General features: G+C 45.2%; 1 protein-coding gene across 2 annotated transcripts in view; it reads left to right on the forward strand.

Annotated features, from left to right (window-relative positions):
- Positions 1 to 16,899, forward strand: part of BAIAP2L1 (BAR/IMD domain containing adaptor protein 2 like 1) — a 76,756-nt gene that overhangs the window by 30,510 nt on the left and 29,347 nt on the right. For both annotated transcript variants that reach the window (XM_027961925.3, XM_042240459.2), the window contains exon 3: positions 3,171 to 3,257. In XM_027961925.3, coding sequence (XP_027817726.1) covers positions 3,171 to 3,257 — 87 coding nt within the window. The remainder of the gene's footprint in view (positions 1 to 3,170; positions 3,258 to 16,899) is intronic.

A 16,899-nucleotide genomic window follows, 5' to 3' on the forward strand; every position in this document is an offset into this window, starting at 1 on the left:
CAAACCACTCCTCTGTGTCCTAGACAACACCACCAGCTGGGAGGTATGATTCATTGAAGGCCACAATTGTAAAAATCCACGATGAACTCTGTGGAGTGAGACAGGCTGCCCCTGGGCAGTGGGAGGCCACTGAAGCTTTTTGAGCAGAACTGTAACTTAGTGAAAACATATTTTAAGGAAAATTTTTCTGGTGGAAGTGTGTAGTTTAGGTTGATGAAATAGCTGGTCAGCCACTAAATGAAAACTAATAAGCTTCATTCCTTAAAACAGTAGCTGGTATAAAATCTCTAATATATTCACAAGAGGAAGCACAATTATGAAAATACCAGTTTCTTTTTTTTCTGGATAAATAATTTTTACATTAACACAGCTTTATCATAAAAGCAGGATATTTTACTAGACTAAGAAGGTTTAATAGTTTTAAATATAAGTCAACAGTTAGTGAAACTGGAAAAATTTGAAACTGTTGAAATTGAAAAAATTTCAATGTAGTTTGTGGATACAGACCAAAAATTTTGTGTTGTGTAATCCTGTGTTACCCTTCTCCTGCTAATTTGCTTTTCAGCTTATCAGTACCTCACAATTTTAAATCTTCCCACTGAAATATTACATATATTAACTTGACAGCTTACTGGCTATAAGCCTTGTTTTTAGGTGGAGTCATCTCTTTTTCAGTGCTAGCTGAGACCAAAGAGTCAAAAAGCACCATGATTTGAACTGAGGAAGTGACCACGCCCGCTAGCCTTGCGTGCACTGCCTCTGTTTCTTCACTGACCTTGGGTCTGACCCAGAATGTCTCTGCTCTGCTCCCCTTCATGAAACAGGGTGGTAACATCAGCACCCTGTGATGCCGTCTGGTAGATGAATTAACTTAAGTAGCGATTTGGAGAGTCTACCTAAATGCTATTTGTTGTTGCTCTTTTTTTATAATTATGCTTTATGGTTATCCTCAGTTCAGTTCAGTCGCTCAGTCGTGTCCAACTCCCCGCGACCCCATGGACTGCAGCACGCCAGACTTCCCTGTCCATCACCAACTTCCAGAGTTTACTCAAACTCACGTCCATTGAGTCGGTGATGCCACCCAACCATCTCATCCTCTGTTGTCCCCTTCTCCTCCTGCCCTCAATCTTTCCCCGCATCAGGGTCTTTTCAAATGAGTCTGTTCCTAATCAGGTGGCCAAAGTATTGGAGTTTCAGCTTTTCAGCATCAGTCCTTCCAATGAATATTCAGGACTGATCTTCTTTAGGAGGGACTGGTTGGATCTCCTTGCAGTCCAAGGGACTCTCAAGAGTCTTCTCCAACACCACAGTTCAAAAGCATCAATTCTTTGGCCCTCAGCTTTCTTTATAGTCCAACACTCACATCCACACATGACTACTGGAAAAATCATAGCTTTGACTAGATGGACCTTTGTTGGCAAAGTAATATCTCTGCTTTTGAATATGCTGTCTCGGTTGGTCATAACTTTTCTTCCAAGGAGCCAGCGTCTTTTAATTTCATGGCTACAGTCACCATCTGCAGTGATTTTGGAGTCCCCCAAAATAAAGTCTGTCTGTTGTTTCCTTTGTTTTCCCATCTATTTGCCATGAAGTGATGGGACCAGATGCCATGGTCTTCGTTTCCTGAATGTTGAGTTTTAAGTCAACTTTTTCACTCTCCTCTTTCACTTTCATCAAGAGGCTCTTTAGTCCTTTGCTTTCTGCCATCCTCAGTCTTATGAAATAATACTGTGGTAGACCATTACAGTAATACTGTCGGACACGACTGAGTGACTTCCCTTTCACTTTTCACTTTCATGCATTGGAGAAGGAAACGGCAACCCACCCCAGTGTTCTTGCCTGGAAAATCCCAGAGACAGAGGAGCCTGGTGGGCTGCTGTCTGTGGAGTTGCACAGAGTCAGACATGACTGACACAACTTAGCAGCAGCAGTAGCAGCATCTTCAATGAGACTTGTAGGTTAATTAAGTCTATGACCTCTTCCACCTTTTTTCAACTTGAAATATCTTTTAAAATCCATCTTTGAAAACAATTCCTGCTCTACACTGGGGCAGAGTGGCTGGTGTGGCCTCAGATTTTCTTCTCAGTGAGAGGAGATTGCTTAGGGCTCTTTTATCTCCAAAATCCTGTGATCTCTAAGGCTCCTAGGCAAAGTGAGGTCTGTGTAAGAAGCCAGCCTTTGAGCAAGATAAAATATTTTCTCCAAAGTCACACTAAATAGCCTAGGTCTTATTGAAAATCTTGCTTACTGCATACCGTCAGTCTCCTGAAACCCAGCCTGTTGTAAAGTAAGAGAAGGGATTGGTGTTAGCAGCTTCGACTAGTTTGTCCAATACACATGCTCTTATGGCATTTTTAGACTAACATCCTTTGTTTCTGAAAAGAAACTAACTTGCCCAACAAGGTCATGTTAGTTGGAAGTAACAGTGGGATTCAAACCCAGATTTGTCTTGCTTCTGACATGCTCTCCAACCACTGCCCACCCCCCCAAAAAAAGGAAAGAAAAAGTAAACCAAATCAAAAGCAGATTTCTATACCTTATAATGTAGTTTTCAGACTCTGTTTTAAAGGAGAAATGTGATTTTTAAAATAAGTTTTCCTGTCTCTGCCAAAAAGGAGGGGAAAGAAAAGCAGAGCATTCCGTTATTTTTCAGGTAATTGTGTTGTTTTTTGAAATGATAATGTATTTCAGATTTCATACACTTTTCTCCTGGCAACAATATGGTAGTTGCTTGTGCCTTAGATTATCTGTTTCAACAGGAAAAGGTAAAAATGCCGTCAAAGGCCCCGGTGCCTAGGCTACCCCATACAAGCCCCTCCAGCTAACAGTGTTGCAGGCTTGTGCTGCTGTAAGTGACCAGCTGGCTGGAGTGGACATGTCCCAGCCTTGAGCCTGTGTTAGGAACACAACCGCTCTGGGACTGGTGTCAAGAGCAGCTCCTCTGGGCCTCCAGCCCCTGCAGCTGAAGGTTCCCAGGGCTGGTCAGAGGCAAGGGTGCCCTGGGTGCTGTCCGGTGTGGGGATCCGCCACCCAGCACAGCTCTCGAGCACCACCCCTGCCCTCTCAGCCACACTCGCCTTGGCCACAAGGGACTCAGGTGTTTGGAAGGAAACCTGTATCGCTTCCTCCTTTCTGTGTGTAAGTGACTGTGTGCCACCTTCCCTCTCTAGCTATGATCCTGGCAGGAAGAGCCTACTACGATGGAGTGGCCAAGATTGGGGAGATTGCCACCGGGTCCCCCGTGTCAACAGAGCTGGGTGAGCTAACCGTCCATTACCTGTCCACCTAACTTGAGCCGCGGTTCCTGGGCTGCCGTCCTGCGAACCTGGAGAAGAGCACATGGGGAAGTGGCACAAATCCAGAGTAGAAAGGGGGCACTCGGGTTCCTTCGCCTCTGCGGTGATGGACTTCTCTGTGGTCTATCTGCGGTGGAGGCTTAGATGAGGGCAGGCCGCTGGGAACTGCGCTTCTGCCCCTGAGGTTTGGGCCCCAGGTCCCCCCTGAAGCATGAAGCCCAGGAGCCTTGACCTAGATTCCTAACTGGAGGGGTGAGCACCGGGCCTCCCGCCGCTGGCAGAGCGTTTCCTGTGAGTCACCCCGCAGAGTCCGGCTCCTTTACGCTCTGCTCTTGGCCGTCGCTGCTTCCCCAGTTGCCCTGGGTTGTGATTTTTCCGGCTTTGCTGGTATGAATGGATCCCCTGTGCACTCGCGGAGGGTGCGGGCAACCACACCCGGGCGCGCCGAGGCTTCTCCGTACAAAGCTCGCTCACTGTGCCGTCTCCAGAGCCTCACATAGAAGCATCATTTTAAAAACTTGTTGAATACATCTTACTTGACAAAGGGTAACATTTGAGACTTACAGTATGTGTCAGAATTTGAAGGGTTCAGAAAGCCAGAGGAAAGGATTGGTACAGTGTGTGTACTTCCTTTTTAAAGAAAAGTACGTCCCTCTCCAGTTAAAAAGTGGACCGCGAAGCAGAGGAGGGGCAAAGGAGCATGTGTTTAAGGTTCAGATAATGGGTTTCTGTGCTAAGTATCTTGAGGGTTTTTTAGATACAGTGTTTTTCCAAGATCGCTTGGAAAGCTCTTAACTGACCCATAAAAGCCACGGAACAAGTTCGAGGTGTGGTGACGGTTCTGGGGTTGGAGGCTGGGCTGCTGGGTAAGGCAGTGGATATGGGCCCTTGTTAACATTCTCTGACACCTTTTGTACTTAGAGTTCATAGTCTTGAAACGTGTAGCCAAAAGCTAAGCCTGAAGTGATGCTAAATGATGAATAAGCCAGTAGTGCGATATGTAATAGAATCGGTTACATGCAGAAAATTTTCAAAACCCTGAGTTGTCTTCTGTTGGTGCCATAACTTCTGCATGCTCTGGCAAGATCTGATTTCTGGTAACCCCATTCAAAGTGGATGAATTTAATAAAATACACAGTGTCAAAAAAAATTACATGCTGTTATGTGGACAGAAGCAGTAAAACTTAGGATGTTTGCGGGATGATTGGACTGATTATAGGGTTCCCAAAATAGAACTTAATTAAAAAGAAACATCCTATTTGTGTCAGGCATCAGGCAAAAAAAATGCCTGATCCTTAGGTTAAAACATATGGTGCTTTGACTCACCGTCATTCCGTGTGCCTTTTTAATGTTTTATGGTTCTTGCCACTGTTTGAATAAGACTTCTGTTCCACACCTTACTTGATTCAGCTGTGAGTTCATACTGTTGAATCAACTGTTTCCACAGCAACTGTGTTGTTATAAACATAGTCTTAAAACTTCAGCTTCAGTGAGGAAAGCGTTCGTGCGTATGTGTTTCATTCAGAGGGGATGGAAATTACTTGCTGTGTTTCATTTCTGTTCCAAGTTGTCCTTTTCACGTATATTCACTGTGTCATATACCTAATTTCCTACTGGCAGCTGTTCCGTGGGACAGTTCTGTCCTTGTTGGAGTTGCTTTTGGAGGCCTGACACGCTCTGCTTTTGATGCACTTAGTTTACTTTGTTGTGAAAGTTTAGACTAAACTACTCTGCTTCTGTTTAAATTCCTGTACGGAAGAGCAGAGGACAGTTCATAGGGGAAAGAGAAAGACCTGAAGTAGATTGTGTCTTTCTTGTTTTTCAAGAAGATTCTCTCGTCTGGTTTCTGACCTTGTGGTATTGGTGTTAAGACCTGCAGGGGAGTGTGTGCCCGGACCACACAGCAGGTGGTCTGACTTGAGAATCTGGGCTCCTCACCTCCGCACTTGACTGCACGTCCCTGAGGCCAAGGGAAAGGAAAGAGGTAGCCAGTCAGGTCACTGAAGAGGAAGAAAATAGAACCCGCTCAGTGGGGACCTCTTCGAGAAGGAGATGACCAGGAATCGTTGGTGTCCGAGCATCCAAAGCCTGGGGAGGGGCGGCCCGGGTGCTGTTTCGAGCTCATGGTCTAGGGGCCCACCCAGGAACACCAGGTGTCATGGGTCGAGGAAGATGGAAATACGAGAAGTGTTCAGACATAACGTTTGGCTTCTTAGGCCTGTTGCTTAACTTTTGGACTGAGTTTCAGGTAGAAACTCAGATCTTGGTAGGTGCGTGCTGTGAGCACGTTGCCTCGTCTCATCCTCGGGAGTCCGAGCGGTGGACATGACCTCCCAGGTCTACTTCCGAGGGTGGGTGCTCAGCCCGTGTTTCCTCGGGGAGCCCGTAGACTAGAAGAGCCAGCGTGGTGGTCATGGCCTCTGCTCGGGCTGAGATAACCTCTGCGGGCAGCCACGTGCGCTGCTGCCAAGCAAGGCGGCAGAGGCTGTGACGTCGTGACCTCTAGGCGAGTGTGGTGGGCAGCCCAGGTGCCGCCCAGGAACGACCCTGTGAGCAGGCCAGGAGGCCGGCCAGGTCTTCCTTTCCCGTGGGGTGCCCATCGCCCGAGAGAGGCTCAGTGAGGCTCACATCGCTACAGCGCCGCTGCCAGCCTGCACTGCCGCAGGCCCCCTCCCGAGTGGGGGGAGCTGTTCGTTCTGGGTGGCTGGGAGACAGGAGAGAGTGTGTTCTGAAGTCTCCTAGACCAGAAAGATGCCTCTCTCATCACTTCACACGCTCACAAGTGTTTGAGAACTCAAAAATCTGTGCCGCTTGTTTTCATCAGCATTATTCTCTTCCATGAAGTGGGTGATACATTCATAAGAATATTCATTTTGCCTTGATCATCCTTGGTTACTCCTGAACAGATTTTTTCAATTCTCTCTATTGTATCTACATTTTCTATTTCATTAATCTCTACTCTTACCCTTAATTTCTTCCTTGTACCATCTTTGGGATTACTCTACTGTTCTTTTCTAATTTCTGAAATGATACATTTAACTCATTAATTTTAAATATAGGCAAGACCACAAGATGGCCATACAAGTTAAAACTATGCAAAGCCATCTTAATCAGTGGGAGAAATTATGATTGTCCTGTGACCTTTAAAAATGTTTGTCAGAAACACTAAAAACTCTCTTACTGTCAGTTATAAATGTATAAAGAAATGGAAAATTGACTTGGAACTTTAAAAATTTCTGTTAGCACTGTTTTGTAAGTGTTTTTGGAAGTCTTACACATTTTTATCCGTGCATTTTCAGATACGGTGTTTTCGAAAGGCCTACTGTCTATGGCATTTAGATTTTTTCAAGTCAATTCTGTTGTTTTCAATTTCATTCTGTCTCATTACTATCCAAATTAATTTTATTATATTTTTATAATTGTTTTACTGAGATCTAATTAATACATAGTACAGTTCACCCATTAAAGTAATATAGTTTAGTGATTTTTAGTATATTCACAAAGTTTTAAATTATCATCAGAGTCAAATTCAGAATATTTTTCTCACTCCAAAAAGAAATCTCATACCCATTAGCAGTCACTTCCCATTCACCTCCAACTCCAGCCATATTTAACCATTAATATATTTTGTCTATTATAGGTATGGTTTTGCTAAACATTTCATATAAATGGAATATTGTATAGATCTACCACATTTAACTTTATCAGTTGATGGACATTTGGGTTTCTTCTCCCTCTTAGCGACTAAAAATACTGCTACTATGAACATTTGTGTACAAACTTTGTGTTTACCTACATTTTTCCATCTCTTGGGTATACAGTTAGGAGTGGAATTGCTGGTTCATATGGTAACTCTAAATATAACCCTTTGAGGAACTGCCCGATTGTTTCCCAAATGGAATGCACCGTTATACATTCCACCAGACTTCCCAGATAGCACTAGTGGTAAAGAATCTGCCTGCCAATGCAGGAGACACGATAGATAGGGTTCAGTCCCTGGCTCGGGAAGATTCACTGGAGTAGGAAATAGCAACCTGCTCCAGTATTCTTGCCTAGACAATTCCATGAACAGGTGGAGCCTGGAGAGCTTCAGTCCTTGGGGCCACAAAGAGTTGGACATGCTAGAGCACCTGAGCACATACATTCTACCAGCCGTGTATGAGGGGCCCAGTTTCTCTACATCTTTGCCAACGCTTGTTACTGTCTGTTTGTTTGGTTTGTTGGTTTTTATTACAGCCGTCCTAGGAAGTATGAAGTACTGCCGCATTTGGACTTTTTTTGATTCACATTTCCTTAGTAGTTAATGATATCAAGCATCTTTTCACTTTCTTACTGGCCATTTCATATCTTTGGAGAAAGGTCTGTTCAGATCTTTGCCCATTTTTAATTGGGTTATTTGTCTTTTAGTTACTGCATTTGCTGATCAACTTTTAAAAAAAGCTTTGTTTTCTGTTTTGATCCTTTTTATTATCTATGTAGTTGGGGGTTCTTGACAGTCTAATTCTGCTGATGCTTTGTAGTGCCTCTTGATTATCATTCATGAGAGAGTCTTTCTGGAAGGGTTTTTTTTTTTGTCATCTCATTGTTCTCTTGCATATTGGGGTCACCTATGGAGGTATAAAAGTTTTGTCATTGAAAGTCACCAAGAAATGAAAAGTAGAAATGCCAAGTAATAGTGGAGCTTCTCTGATTTAAATTATGTTTACTTCTTAGAAAATAAAAATAGTTGATATAATAGGACTTACCATTTGATAAAACTCTTGTAAGATATTTAGAATTTGCAAAGCAATAGAAATGCTCCTTTATTTTCTGTCATACTCATACAAAGGTATTCTGCCAATTTTGTGGGGAAGTGACTCAGACTTTATAGAAAATACTTTAAATATCTAAAAGTTATAAGCTATTCTAATTGTCTAAAACTTAAGAAATAACAGGAGGTTTTAATTTTCTATAGGTTAGTTATATATCCTTTTCCCAAGGAAGCCATTCCTGATGGTTTTCTTTTGAAACTTAAAGGTCCCTTATGAATAAAGTCTGTTCTCCTATTGTAGAAAATATTGAGAAAATGTGTCATTACTTTTTCTCAACTGTAATTGAAACTGATAGAAAAATATTTTAATGATTCAAGAGAAATGCCACATTTTAATCATTTTTTGTGCTAAATGCTCTCTTATCACTTGAAGATTCTAATAATAATTAGCATATATTTTGAAATTGCCTTCAAATTCATTTTACTGAAGCCTCACCTTTCATCAGTCATACCTTAACTGAGCAAACTAGAGCCAAGGGGTCGCCAGCACCGATAGGTAACTGAGGTGTGAGTGGGACCCGGCCGGGCCCACTTGTTCGTGGTTGTCTGCAGCTGCTGTCAGGGTGCAGAGGATTTTGGCCGCTGAGACCTGAACTGTTTGTGGCCTGGCCCCTTGCAGGCCTTATCTGACAGTGGAAGGCCTATAGGGCCATCCCGTTGCTTAAGTCAAGACCAGCGACCATGTGAGGGGTTCGATATCCTTCTCTCCAAAGAAAGAGCAGCTCCTTAACCACCTGGGTTTAGGACTGCACTTTCTGGGATTGTTCCTACAGACTGCTACTAAGTGCTGGGGTTTCACACACATCACAGCACAGTCCCAGGAACCACAGCGGCCAAACAGCTCAGGGGCAAAACTGCCTTGCCCTGTCAGGAGGGAGGAACGAACAAACAAACGCAAAGCCAAAGACCAGAGCTCTGCAGCCAGGATTTGGCAGGTAAAATATTTTAATCCACTGTGTTTGTCAAAGAGTAAGTCCTATGAATAATGTTCATGTGACTCAGGTCGTCAGGGTGTGTACCTGGAACTGTGCACATAAATCTTTATCGCAGGTACACAGTTCCACTCTAGGAACAGTGCTCGTTTAAAAAAGGAAACTGAAGTTTGTCTGAAACTTCCAGTTTTGTCCTTAAACCAAATGACGTTTATGTTTTAAAACTTAGAAAATATGGAAAAGGTTGGAAAGGGAAAACAGAAATGGTCAGGGGAAAATATTTTGGCAAAATATTCAAAAGAAACTTTGAATCCTTTTTTTCATCTTTAAACCATAGAAAAATAAAGCTTGTTCTCATTTATTTCTCAAGGAATAAAAGCAAACTGCTTTGGGGAGCTGACAGATTTCCTGTGAGGTGTAAGAACCTCAAGGTTACATCTATTTAGACTATGTTACTTTGTTCCAATTCAGCCAGCTGTTACATTATTTTGAAGCATCTATTAAATTGTTTAGGCCAATTTCCTAAATTGAGCACAAAACAGATTTTATCTCTTCAGCATCAGGGAACCTAGACAATCGTAGGTTTGCTTTTGTTATTGATATGCAGATTAAAAAAATGTTTATTACTCTTTTGACTTGATGACACTCAAAATCCAACCTGACGGTCTTGGGTCTTAAAAATAAGAGCAGGGTGTGGGAAACCTAAAATATTTTTAAAGAAATGTTGTTTATTCAGAGAAGTATCTCAAACAGATTCCTAAAATTTAGGTAAAATAGAATTAATACCAGAGGCAATGAGAAAGCTAAGTTGAGCCAAAGCAGTTGTTATTGATCAAAACCATTTATCTTTTAGTTGCATGTAAGGCTCACTTTAAAGAGATTAAACTCTTTCCCACAAAAATAGGAAAGAGTTAATAAGGAATTTATTTTATTTGCTTAACTTTGTGCCTGCCAAATGCATATGAACTCCTTTGCTCACTGTGATAATTCTCTAAAGCAGGTGCTATTATTGTTTTCATTTTACAGATGAGGATACTGGTATTCAAAGAGAGTTAGATAACTTGCCAAAGTCCCTCATCTGGTTAATGGCAGGTTAATTGGAGCCCAGGAAGTCTGCCAGCGGTGCAGCCTATTACGCTGATGTAATTTTCTATGTGTCTTGAAAAGAGGGGCTTTTTCTGACGTGATTAATTTTATGGTGTCAGATCATCCTGTCCATTATAGTTCAAATAAAAGGTTGTGTAAAATAGTAAAGCATCATACAATCTGAAACTGATTCTTCATGCAGGAAGTCTGTATTTTGTGTTTTTCATCAGATATAATCAAGGCTTTGTATTTCATAGTAGAAACACTTATTACATGACCGTTTATTCCAACTTTGTAAATGACTTACCATTTCAATTTTCAAGTGGCAATTGTTCCTCTTTTGAAGCAAAAAAGGTCTAACTATGGAGAAAGATGGGCTTACAATTTGTGAATATATAATTTATAACATCTATATAAACACATACCACAGAAGTCCATATATCATCTAGGCACACTGGTATGCTCAGTCGCTTCAGTCATGTCCAACTCTTTGTGACCCCATGGACTGCAGCTCACCAGGCTTCTCTTTGCATGGGATTTTCCAGGCAGGAATACTGGAATGGGATGCCATGCCCTCCTCCAGGGGATCTTCCCGATTGAACCTGCCTCTTCGGTATTGCAGGTGGGGTCTTTACGCTGAGCCACCTGGGAAGCCCCCAGGCATATTGCTATAAGTATATATAAATTCCTGAAACTGTGAGAAGGTGTTCTGTATTGTAAATTGTACCTTTCTACAGAGAGGTTATAAGAAAGATATTTCTTCTCCCAGCTTTGAAGCAACCGTATGTGCGGTGATGTATTATAATTAGCAAAAATACAGGTATGAAGCTTCCCTGGCGGCTCAGACGGTAAAGCGTCTGCCTGCAGTGCGGGAGACCCAGGTTCAGTCCCTGGGTCGGGAAGATCCCCTGGAGAAGGAAATGGCACCCCACTGCAGTACTCTTGCCTGGAGAATCCCATGGACCAGAGCCTGGTAGGCTGCACTCCATGGGGTCACAAGAGTCGGACACGACTGAGCGACTTCGCTTTCACTTTTCACAGGTATGAAAGGGCTTCCCCGGTGGCTCAGCAGGAAAGAATCCACCTGCCATGCAGGAGATGCGGGTTCAGTCCCTGAGTCAGGAAGATCCCCCGGAGAAGGAAATGCTGCCGCAGAGCAGCGGGTCGGGGGCGCCGCCATCGTCAGGTCTCCGCGAGGTGGGGCGGCCCCCGGGGCGCTGCCCCGTGACCGCCTTGTCCCTTTGACGCCTGCGCCGGCTCCCAAACCCTCGCAGGCGGCTTACTCTATTCGTGGCGCTATGCTCGGCCTGAAATTAGGAGGCAGAAACAAAAACACGAAGTGCTAACGCAGAAAGAGGAGGCGGAGGGACTTTACGCCAAGGAAGAGTGGCTTTGGTCAGAGGCTCCAGACGCACAGGGTGTGGCCGCTGTGACCGGCTGAGGGGAGGACCACAGGGGTCAAGGGAGAGGGTCGCAGCCGCGACCGGAGTGGTCGGAATCGCGGTGTGGGTGCGGCCTGCCCTGACGCTGCCGGACGCCTGTTCTCAAGCACACTGGGGGCGCTCTGGGGGTCGTGGGCGGTTCTTTGTGAGCCCAGGAGGGGTTCTGAATGTTTCTGGTCTTCAGCCATTTGGAAGTAAACGCACTTCCTCAGGTACTCTTTCCTGGTCTGAATGACTTAACAGATTATTAAAAGTAAGGAGGCCAGTGCAAATCAACTATCCCTCAATTTAAAAAAAAAAGGAAGAATGCCAAGGAGCACATGAAAAGATGCTCAGCATCATCAGCCATTAGGGATCTGCACGTCATAACCACAGTGAGGTACCACTCCACACCCAACAGCGGCTGTAATTAAAGAGACGCCAGCATGTGTTGGTAGAGAAACGAGAACTCTTGCGCTTTGGTTGGAGGAGGGGGTGGGGGGCGTGGGGACGGGGATGTGAAATGGAGCAACTGCATTGGAAAAGAGTTTATCAGTTCCTCAAAACAGGAACTTATGACCCAGCAACTCCACCCCTTAAAGGTCTTATGCCCACACAGAACTTTCACATTATTCCCAGCAGGCATAAGGTGGAAACCACCCAAACGCCTAGTGGCTGATTAATAGATAAAATACTGTGTATCCACACTATAGAATGTCACTCACACATAAAAAAGAATGAAGTCTTGATGCTTGCTAAAACATGGATGGAGCTTGAAAACATCCCAAGTGACAGAAACCAGATTAAAAGGCCGCATATTTAAGATTCCACTCATTCAAAAATTCGAATCAGCAAGTCCTTAAGAGAAAAAGCAGATTGGTAGTTGCTGGGGGTTGAGGGAGGGGACGGGGGGAGTGACTGCTTAATAGGCACAGGGTTTCCTTTTCAGGTGACGAAACGTTTTTGAACTGGATAATTGATGGTTGTACGACATTGTGAATGTACTTAATGTCACCATTGGTGAATTTAGGTTATGTGTATTCTGTTGCCAAGAAACATAAGAATGCCACTTCTGTTAAGCCTTCAGTATATGGGGTGCCCTAACTAAGTCACACTGAAAATAATACAATAGACATTGTACTAATTTGAGAGGCTAGTCGTGCACATTTCCCAGCCCTCTGAAGGGTTTTAGTTGGCCCCACCCAATTCAGAATGAGTAACATGGTGAATGAATTTTGAGGTGCACACTTTGAGTTGTAAAATGAGTGAGTCATTGGGATGTAATGTACAGCAAGATGACTGTAGTCAGTAATATCATCATGTATATTTGAAAGTTGCCAAGAGAGTAAAACTTCTTAGCGCACAGGATTTGTTGGTGGCGCTGTGTGACAGCAGCGGGCAGCTAGGCTCCTCATGGTGGTCGTTCTGCAGCGGGTGCAAACGCTGTGCCATCACGTTGTACACCTGGAACCAATGCAGTGTGGCGCGCCAGCTACACCTCAGTAGAGAAGGCCTTTTATGAGTTTTGTTGGCGTTAATGGAAACACAAAACTCAGAAGTCTCACTGAATTCTCACAGCAGTCCTCTGAGGTGGGAGGTATCGTTCCCACTTTTTATAAACAAGAAAATGAGAACTTAGGTTAAATAATCTCACATGGCTAGTTAGTAGTGAAGCTGGGGGTTTAAATTTCAATTGGTTGATTCCCTGGTGAATGAAGTGTTTCCTATAGACTTCAAGTCTCAGCTTTAAGGCCTCTCAGTTTCATGACATCTTTAAAAACTCTGTGGGTAATTTTGAATTTGGAATTTTGTACTCCTTAAAGCAGATCCGACAAAAGTTGGATTTCTACGCAGAAAACGAATTACAAAAGTAGTCTTTAAAACCTGGAAGCCTGGGTGTGCAGCAGAAGATGTGCACATATTGTTCCGAAATCCAGTGGAAGGAAGTCCCCGGAAGCCAGCACTTGGCATTTTCTATGTATTTGGCTGCCCCGGGTCTTAGTTGCAGCATGTAAACTCTTAGTTGTGGCATGTGGGATCTAGTTCCCTGACCAGGGATGGAACCCTGGCCACCTGCACTGGGAGCTGAGAGTCCTGGCCGCTGGACCACCGGGGAAGTCCCCGGAAGCCAGCATTGTGTGCAGTGCAGAAAATGGCCTTGGCACAAGTCCTTCTGTGAAAACCTGCTAAGGAGCTGTGAACAGCTGTGCTTACAGTAATGTCTAGAGGATTCTGAGGCTGGGTATCCTGATGGTAGTCCAGTGGTGTCTGCCCCCACAGCGAGGCAAGGATGAAAGAAGTAGGCTCCAGGATGAGCTTGGGAATGTTTATTGATGGACTGAATGAGTATATCAGATAAGGGTGTTGGGCTCCTCCCTTCTGACTCTATGAATCAGACTTCTCTAGGCTTTCTTGAAACCATGACTGTCGTTTACAAGCTTAGTAAACTTGATCCCCACCTTCAGGATATCTGCAGCTTAGTATGGGAGATTATGAAAATACACACACAGGTAGCTTTAACACAGGACCAAGGGCCAAGAGGGAAAGGTACAAAGCTATAGGATTCCATGGGAGGGGGTGATCTTATCTGCAGGTGGAGGAGGTGCTGAGTCAGGGGGTGCTGTAATTCCATGGTCAGCCCAGAGACGGAAAGGGGTGTATTCTACTGGAGGGAGCAGAGGGGCGGGATGAGTTCAGCCTGCCTGGATTCAGGGCTCGTGGAGAGGATCATGGGAGATTTTGGATATATAGGTTAGAGTTATTATTTTGAGTGATAGGCTACAGGTTCTGTGTTTCTGTCTCATTTCAAATTGAAACAAGAGCATTATTAGGACTGAAAGGTTTCTGCATGATGAAAAGCTGACTGATGTTTTAGGAGCATAAGTTCAAAGATTAAAAATTATGAGATGACTAAAGAGGCAAACTAAACGACATGGTTTTACAACTAAAAACTGGACTCTTGACGTCCAGAATAGGTCTGTTCTGGAAGATCCCCTGGAGAAGAAAATGGCAACCCACTCCAGTACTCTGCCTGGAGAATCCCATGGAGGGAGGAGCCTGGTGGGCTACAGTCCATAGGGTCACAAAGAGGCGGACACGACTGAGCGACTTCACTTTCACTTTCATGTTCGATTCAGCGAGCGTTCAATTGATAGGCGTTGTTCTGGTCACTTAGGGATAAATCAACAGGTAAAGGTCCCTGCTCTTGGGAACTTGCATTCTATCGGGTGGTAAACAGGTCTGATTTGCCAGGTGGTAATAAGGTGAGGGGCCGATGAGTGATGGAAAAGAGGGATGGTATGTAGCCAGTTTGGGCAGGGGGTCAAGGAGGTACCGGCAAGAGGGAGAGTGGCAGGCAGATGTCCAGGGAGAGTAGTGCCTTGGAGGCTGGAGTGCAGCGTTCCCAAAGCCTTGTGAGCTTGGGTCGCAGTTTGGAAGCCAGTCTGTAGAGGTGCAGTTAGGGCTGGAGAGAGAGGGGCTGAGGGCTAGAGAGGGGCTTACAGGGGTGGGACACGTCCCGTGGGGCCTTGTGGGTCACAGTAAGAATTGTTGTCTTTTAACTTGAGGTGGGTGGGGAGCTTCTAGAGATTTTGAACCCCAGAATGAAAAGGTTTGACTTAGGCTTTAAAAGGCTCTCTCTGGCTTCTGCCCAAAGAGACTGTAGAGGGTGGGAACAGGGAGACGGGGCGGGAGGCTGTGGCGCCGGTGCAGGCGAGCAGGAATGCCGGGCGGGGCCGGGCATTGGCCGCCAGGTGTGGGGGCCAGGGGTGTAGGGGTCAGGGTGGCTTTCAGAGGCCTCAGGCTTGGATGTCTGCTGGACCCAGTGGAAGTGTGAGTTCAGAGCCCCCTGTGTGAACGTGTAGTTCTCCACCCCTGTGGACAAGATGGGCCCGTTCGCTCCCCCAGGGTCACTGAGACAGTGTGCCCCGTGGCTTCCCTCGGCTGGAAGGAAGCCAGCAGTTGTGAGCATCACAGCGTGCCAGATGCTTCACTTCTGTGTCCTTGTCTGAGTCTCGCCGGGTTCTGTCAGGGGCTGTTTGTTTACACGTCCACCTCACAGACGGTCCAGGGAGGCAGGGAGCAGCCCTCCCCACCCCCGGAAAGCCTCACAGCCCCAGGAACTTGCCAGTGGGGACCCTTTCCAGAGCGCCCTTCTCCAGTGTGAGCTGGGCTGCAGGCGTGGGGTCCCTGCCATTTGCGGTGGGTCATCTTTTGATGGCTCCTTTCCTAAAGCACTTTTTGTTTCGAAAAGTTCAGGTGCCAGAAGCAGGCTGGCCACTGACCACTCTGTTTGACTGGCCACTCGGGCCCATGTGTGTTTGGGCCACAACAGGTGCGGGAGGCTGATTGTCACCTGTTGCCTTGGTGAGGCAGTCCTGCCACTTTAGCTTTACTTCCTACACAACCGACATGTTGAGCTGAAATGGCTTCAAGCCACCAGGCCAGCCCTCCCCAGTGTGTCCGTGCCTCTCTGATGGCAGCCACACACTGCCCCCACCAACCCAGGCAGCTGTTCCAATTTAAAAAAGCCCTAATAATTAAAGCGTCCCAGCAGATGCTGGGAGACTTGCCTTTCCCTGTATTTCACACGTGCTGGGCATCATTCCGTCCTTGGGGCCCAGTAGGAAAATCCAGGTCCTTTCTCATGCTTGAGTGAGGATGCAAGGGGGTCAAGAGCACAGGCTTGGGGTCAGACATGAGTCCAGATTCCAGCCCCACCTCCTTTAGGACTTGTGTCATTTGGGGGAAAGTCCTCCAAGGCCTCCGTCTGAGCTCCCGCCTCCGCTCAGTGGGTAACAGAGCTACTTCCTCTGAGGTGGTGAGGACTGAGCGAGGCCATTTCTGTGAGGCAGCCTGCACGTGCTGCCCCTGTGAGTGTCAGAGATGTCCTCTCCCCTCTGAGCTGGGAAAGGTAAAAAATGCTGAACTGTGAGAGCACCAAGTTACTCTGCTTGTTCTTGCTCTGTGTTCCCGTTGTCCCTGTGGAGTAAGAGAGAGAATGAAATGGATCCTGGATTTTGTGGAGTCTCCCTTAAATTCACATCATAATAGAACTAACCAGCATGCACTGGGGGTGTGTGGGTTTAGATTCCTGGCTTTCCCCTGGGAGCAGAATCTTTGTTTTATTTCGTGTTTTTAAACTTGCCTAATTAGAGCTAGTTGCTTTAAGCCGAAACAACTGTAGTCTTTTGAAAAGTTTTAAGATGGTTTTTATCTATTAATACTGAATCGAAACTGTTTCTCAGTGACTTTTATGTGTGTTGTCCTCATCGTTGTGTTTGGGGTCCTGTTTTAATTTAAATAATTTAAATTTTTCAGGTGTAGCATTTTTAATGTTTAAATGAAAATGCCTA

This window comes from Ovis aries, chromosome 24 (assembly GCF_016772045.2).
Source record: "Ovis aries strain OAR_USU_Benz2616 breed Rambouillet chromosome 24, ARS-UI_Ramb_v3.0, whole genome shotgun sequence".
Classification (NCBI taxonomy): domain Eukaryota; kingdom Metazoa; phylum Chordata; class Mammalia; order Artiodactyla; family Bovidae; genus Ovis; species Ovis aries.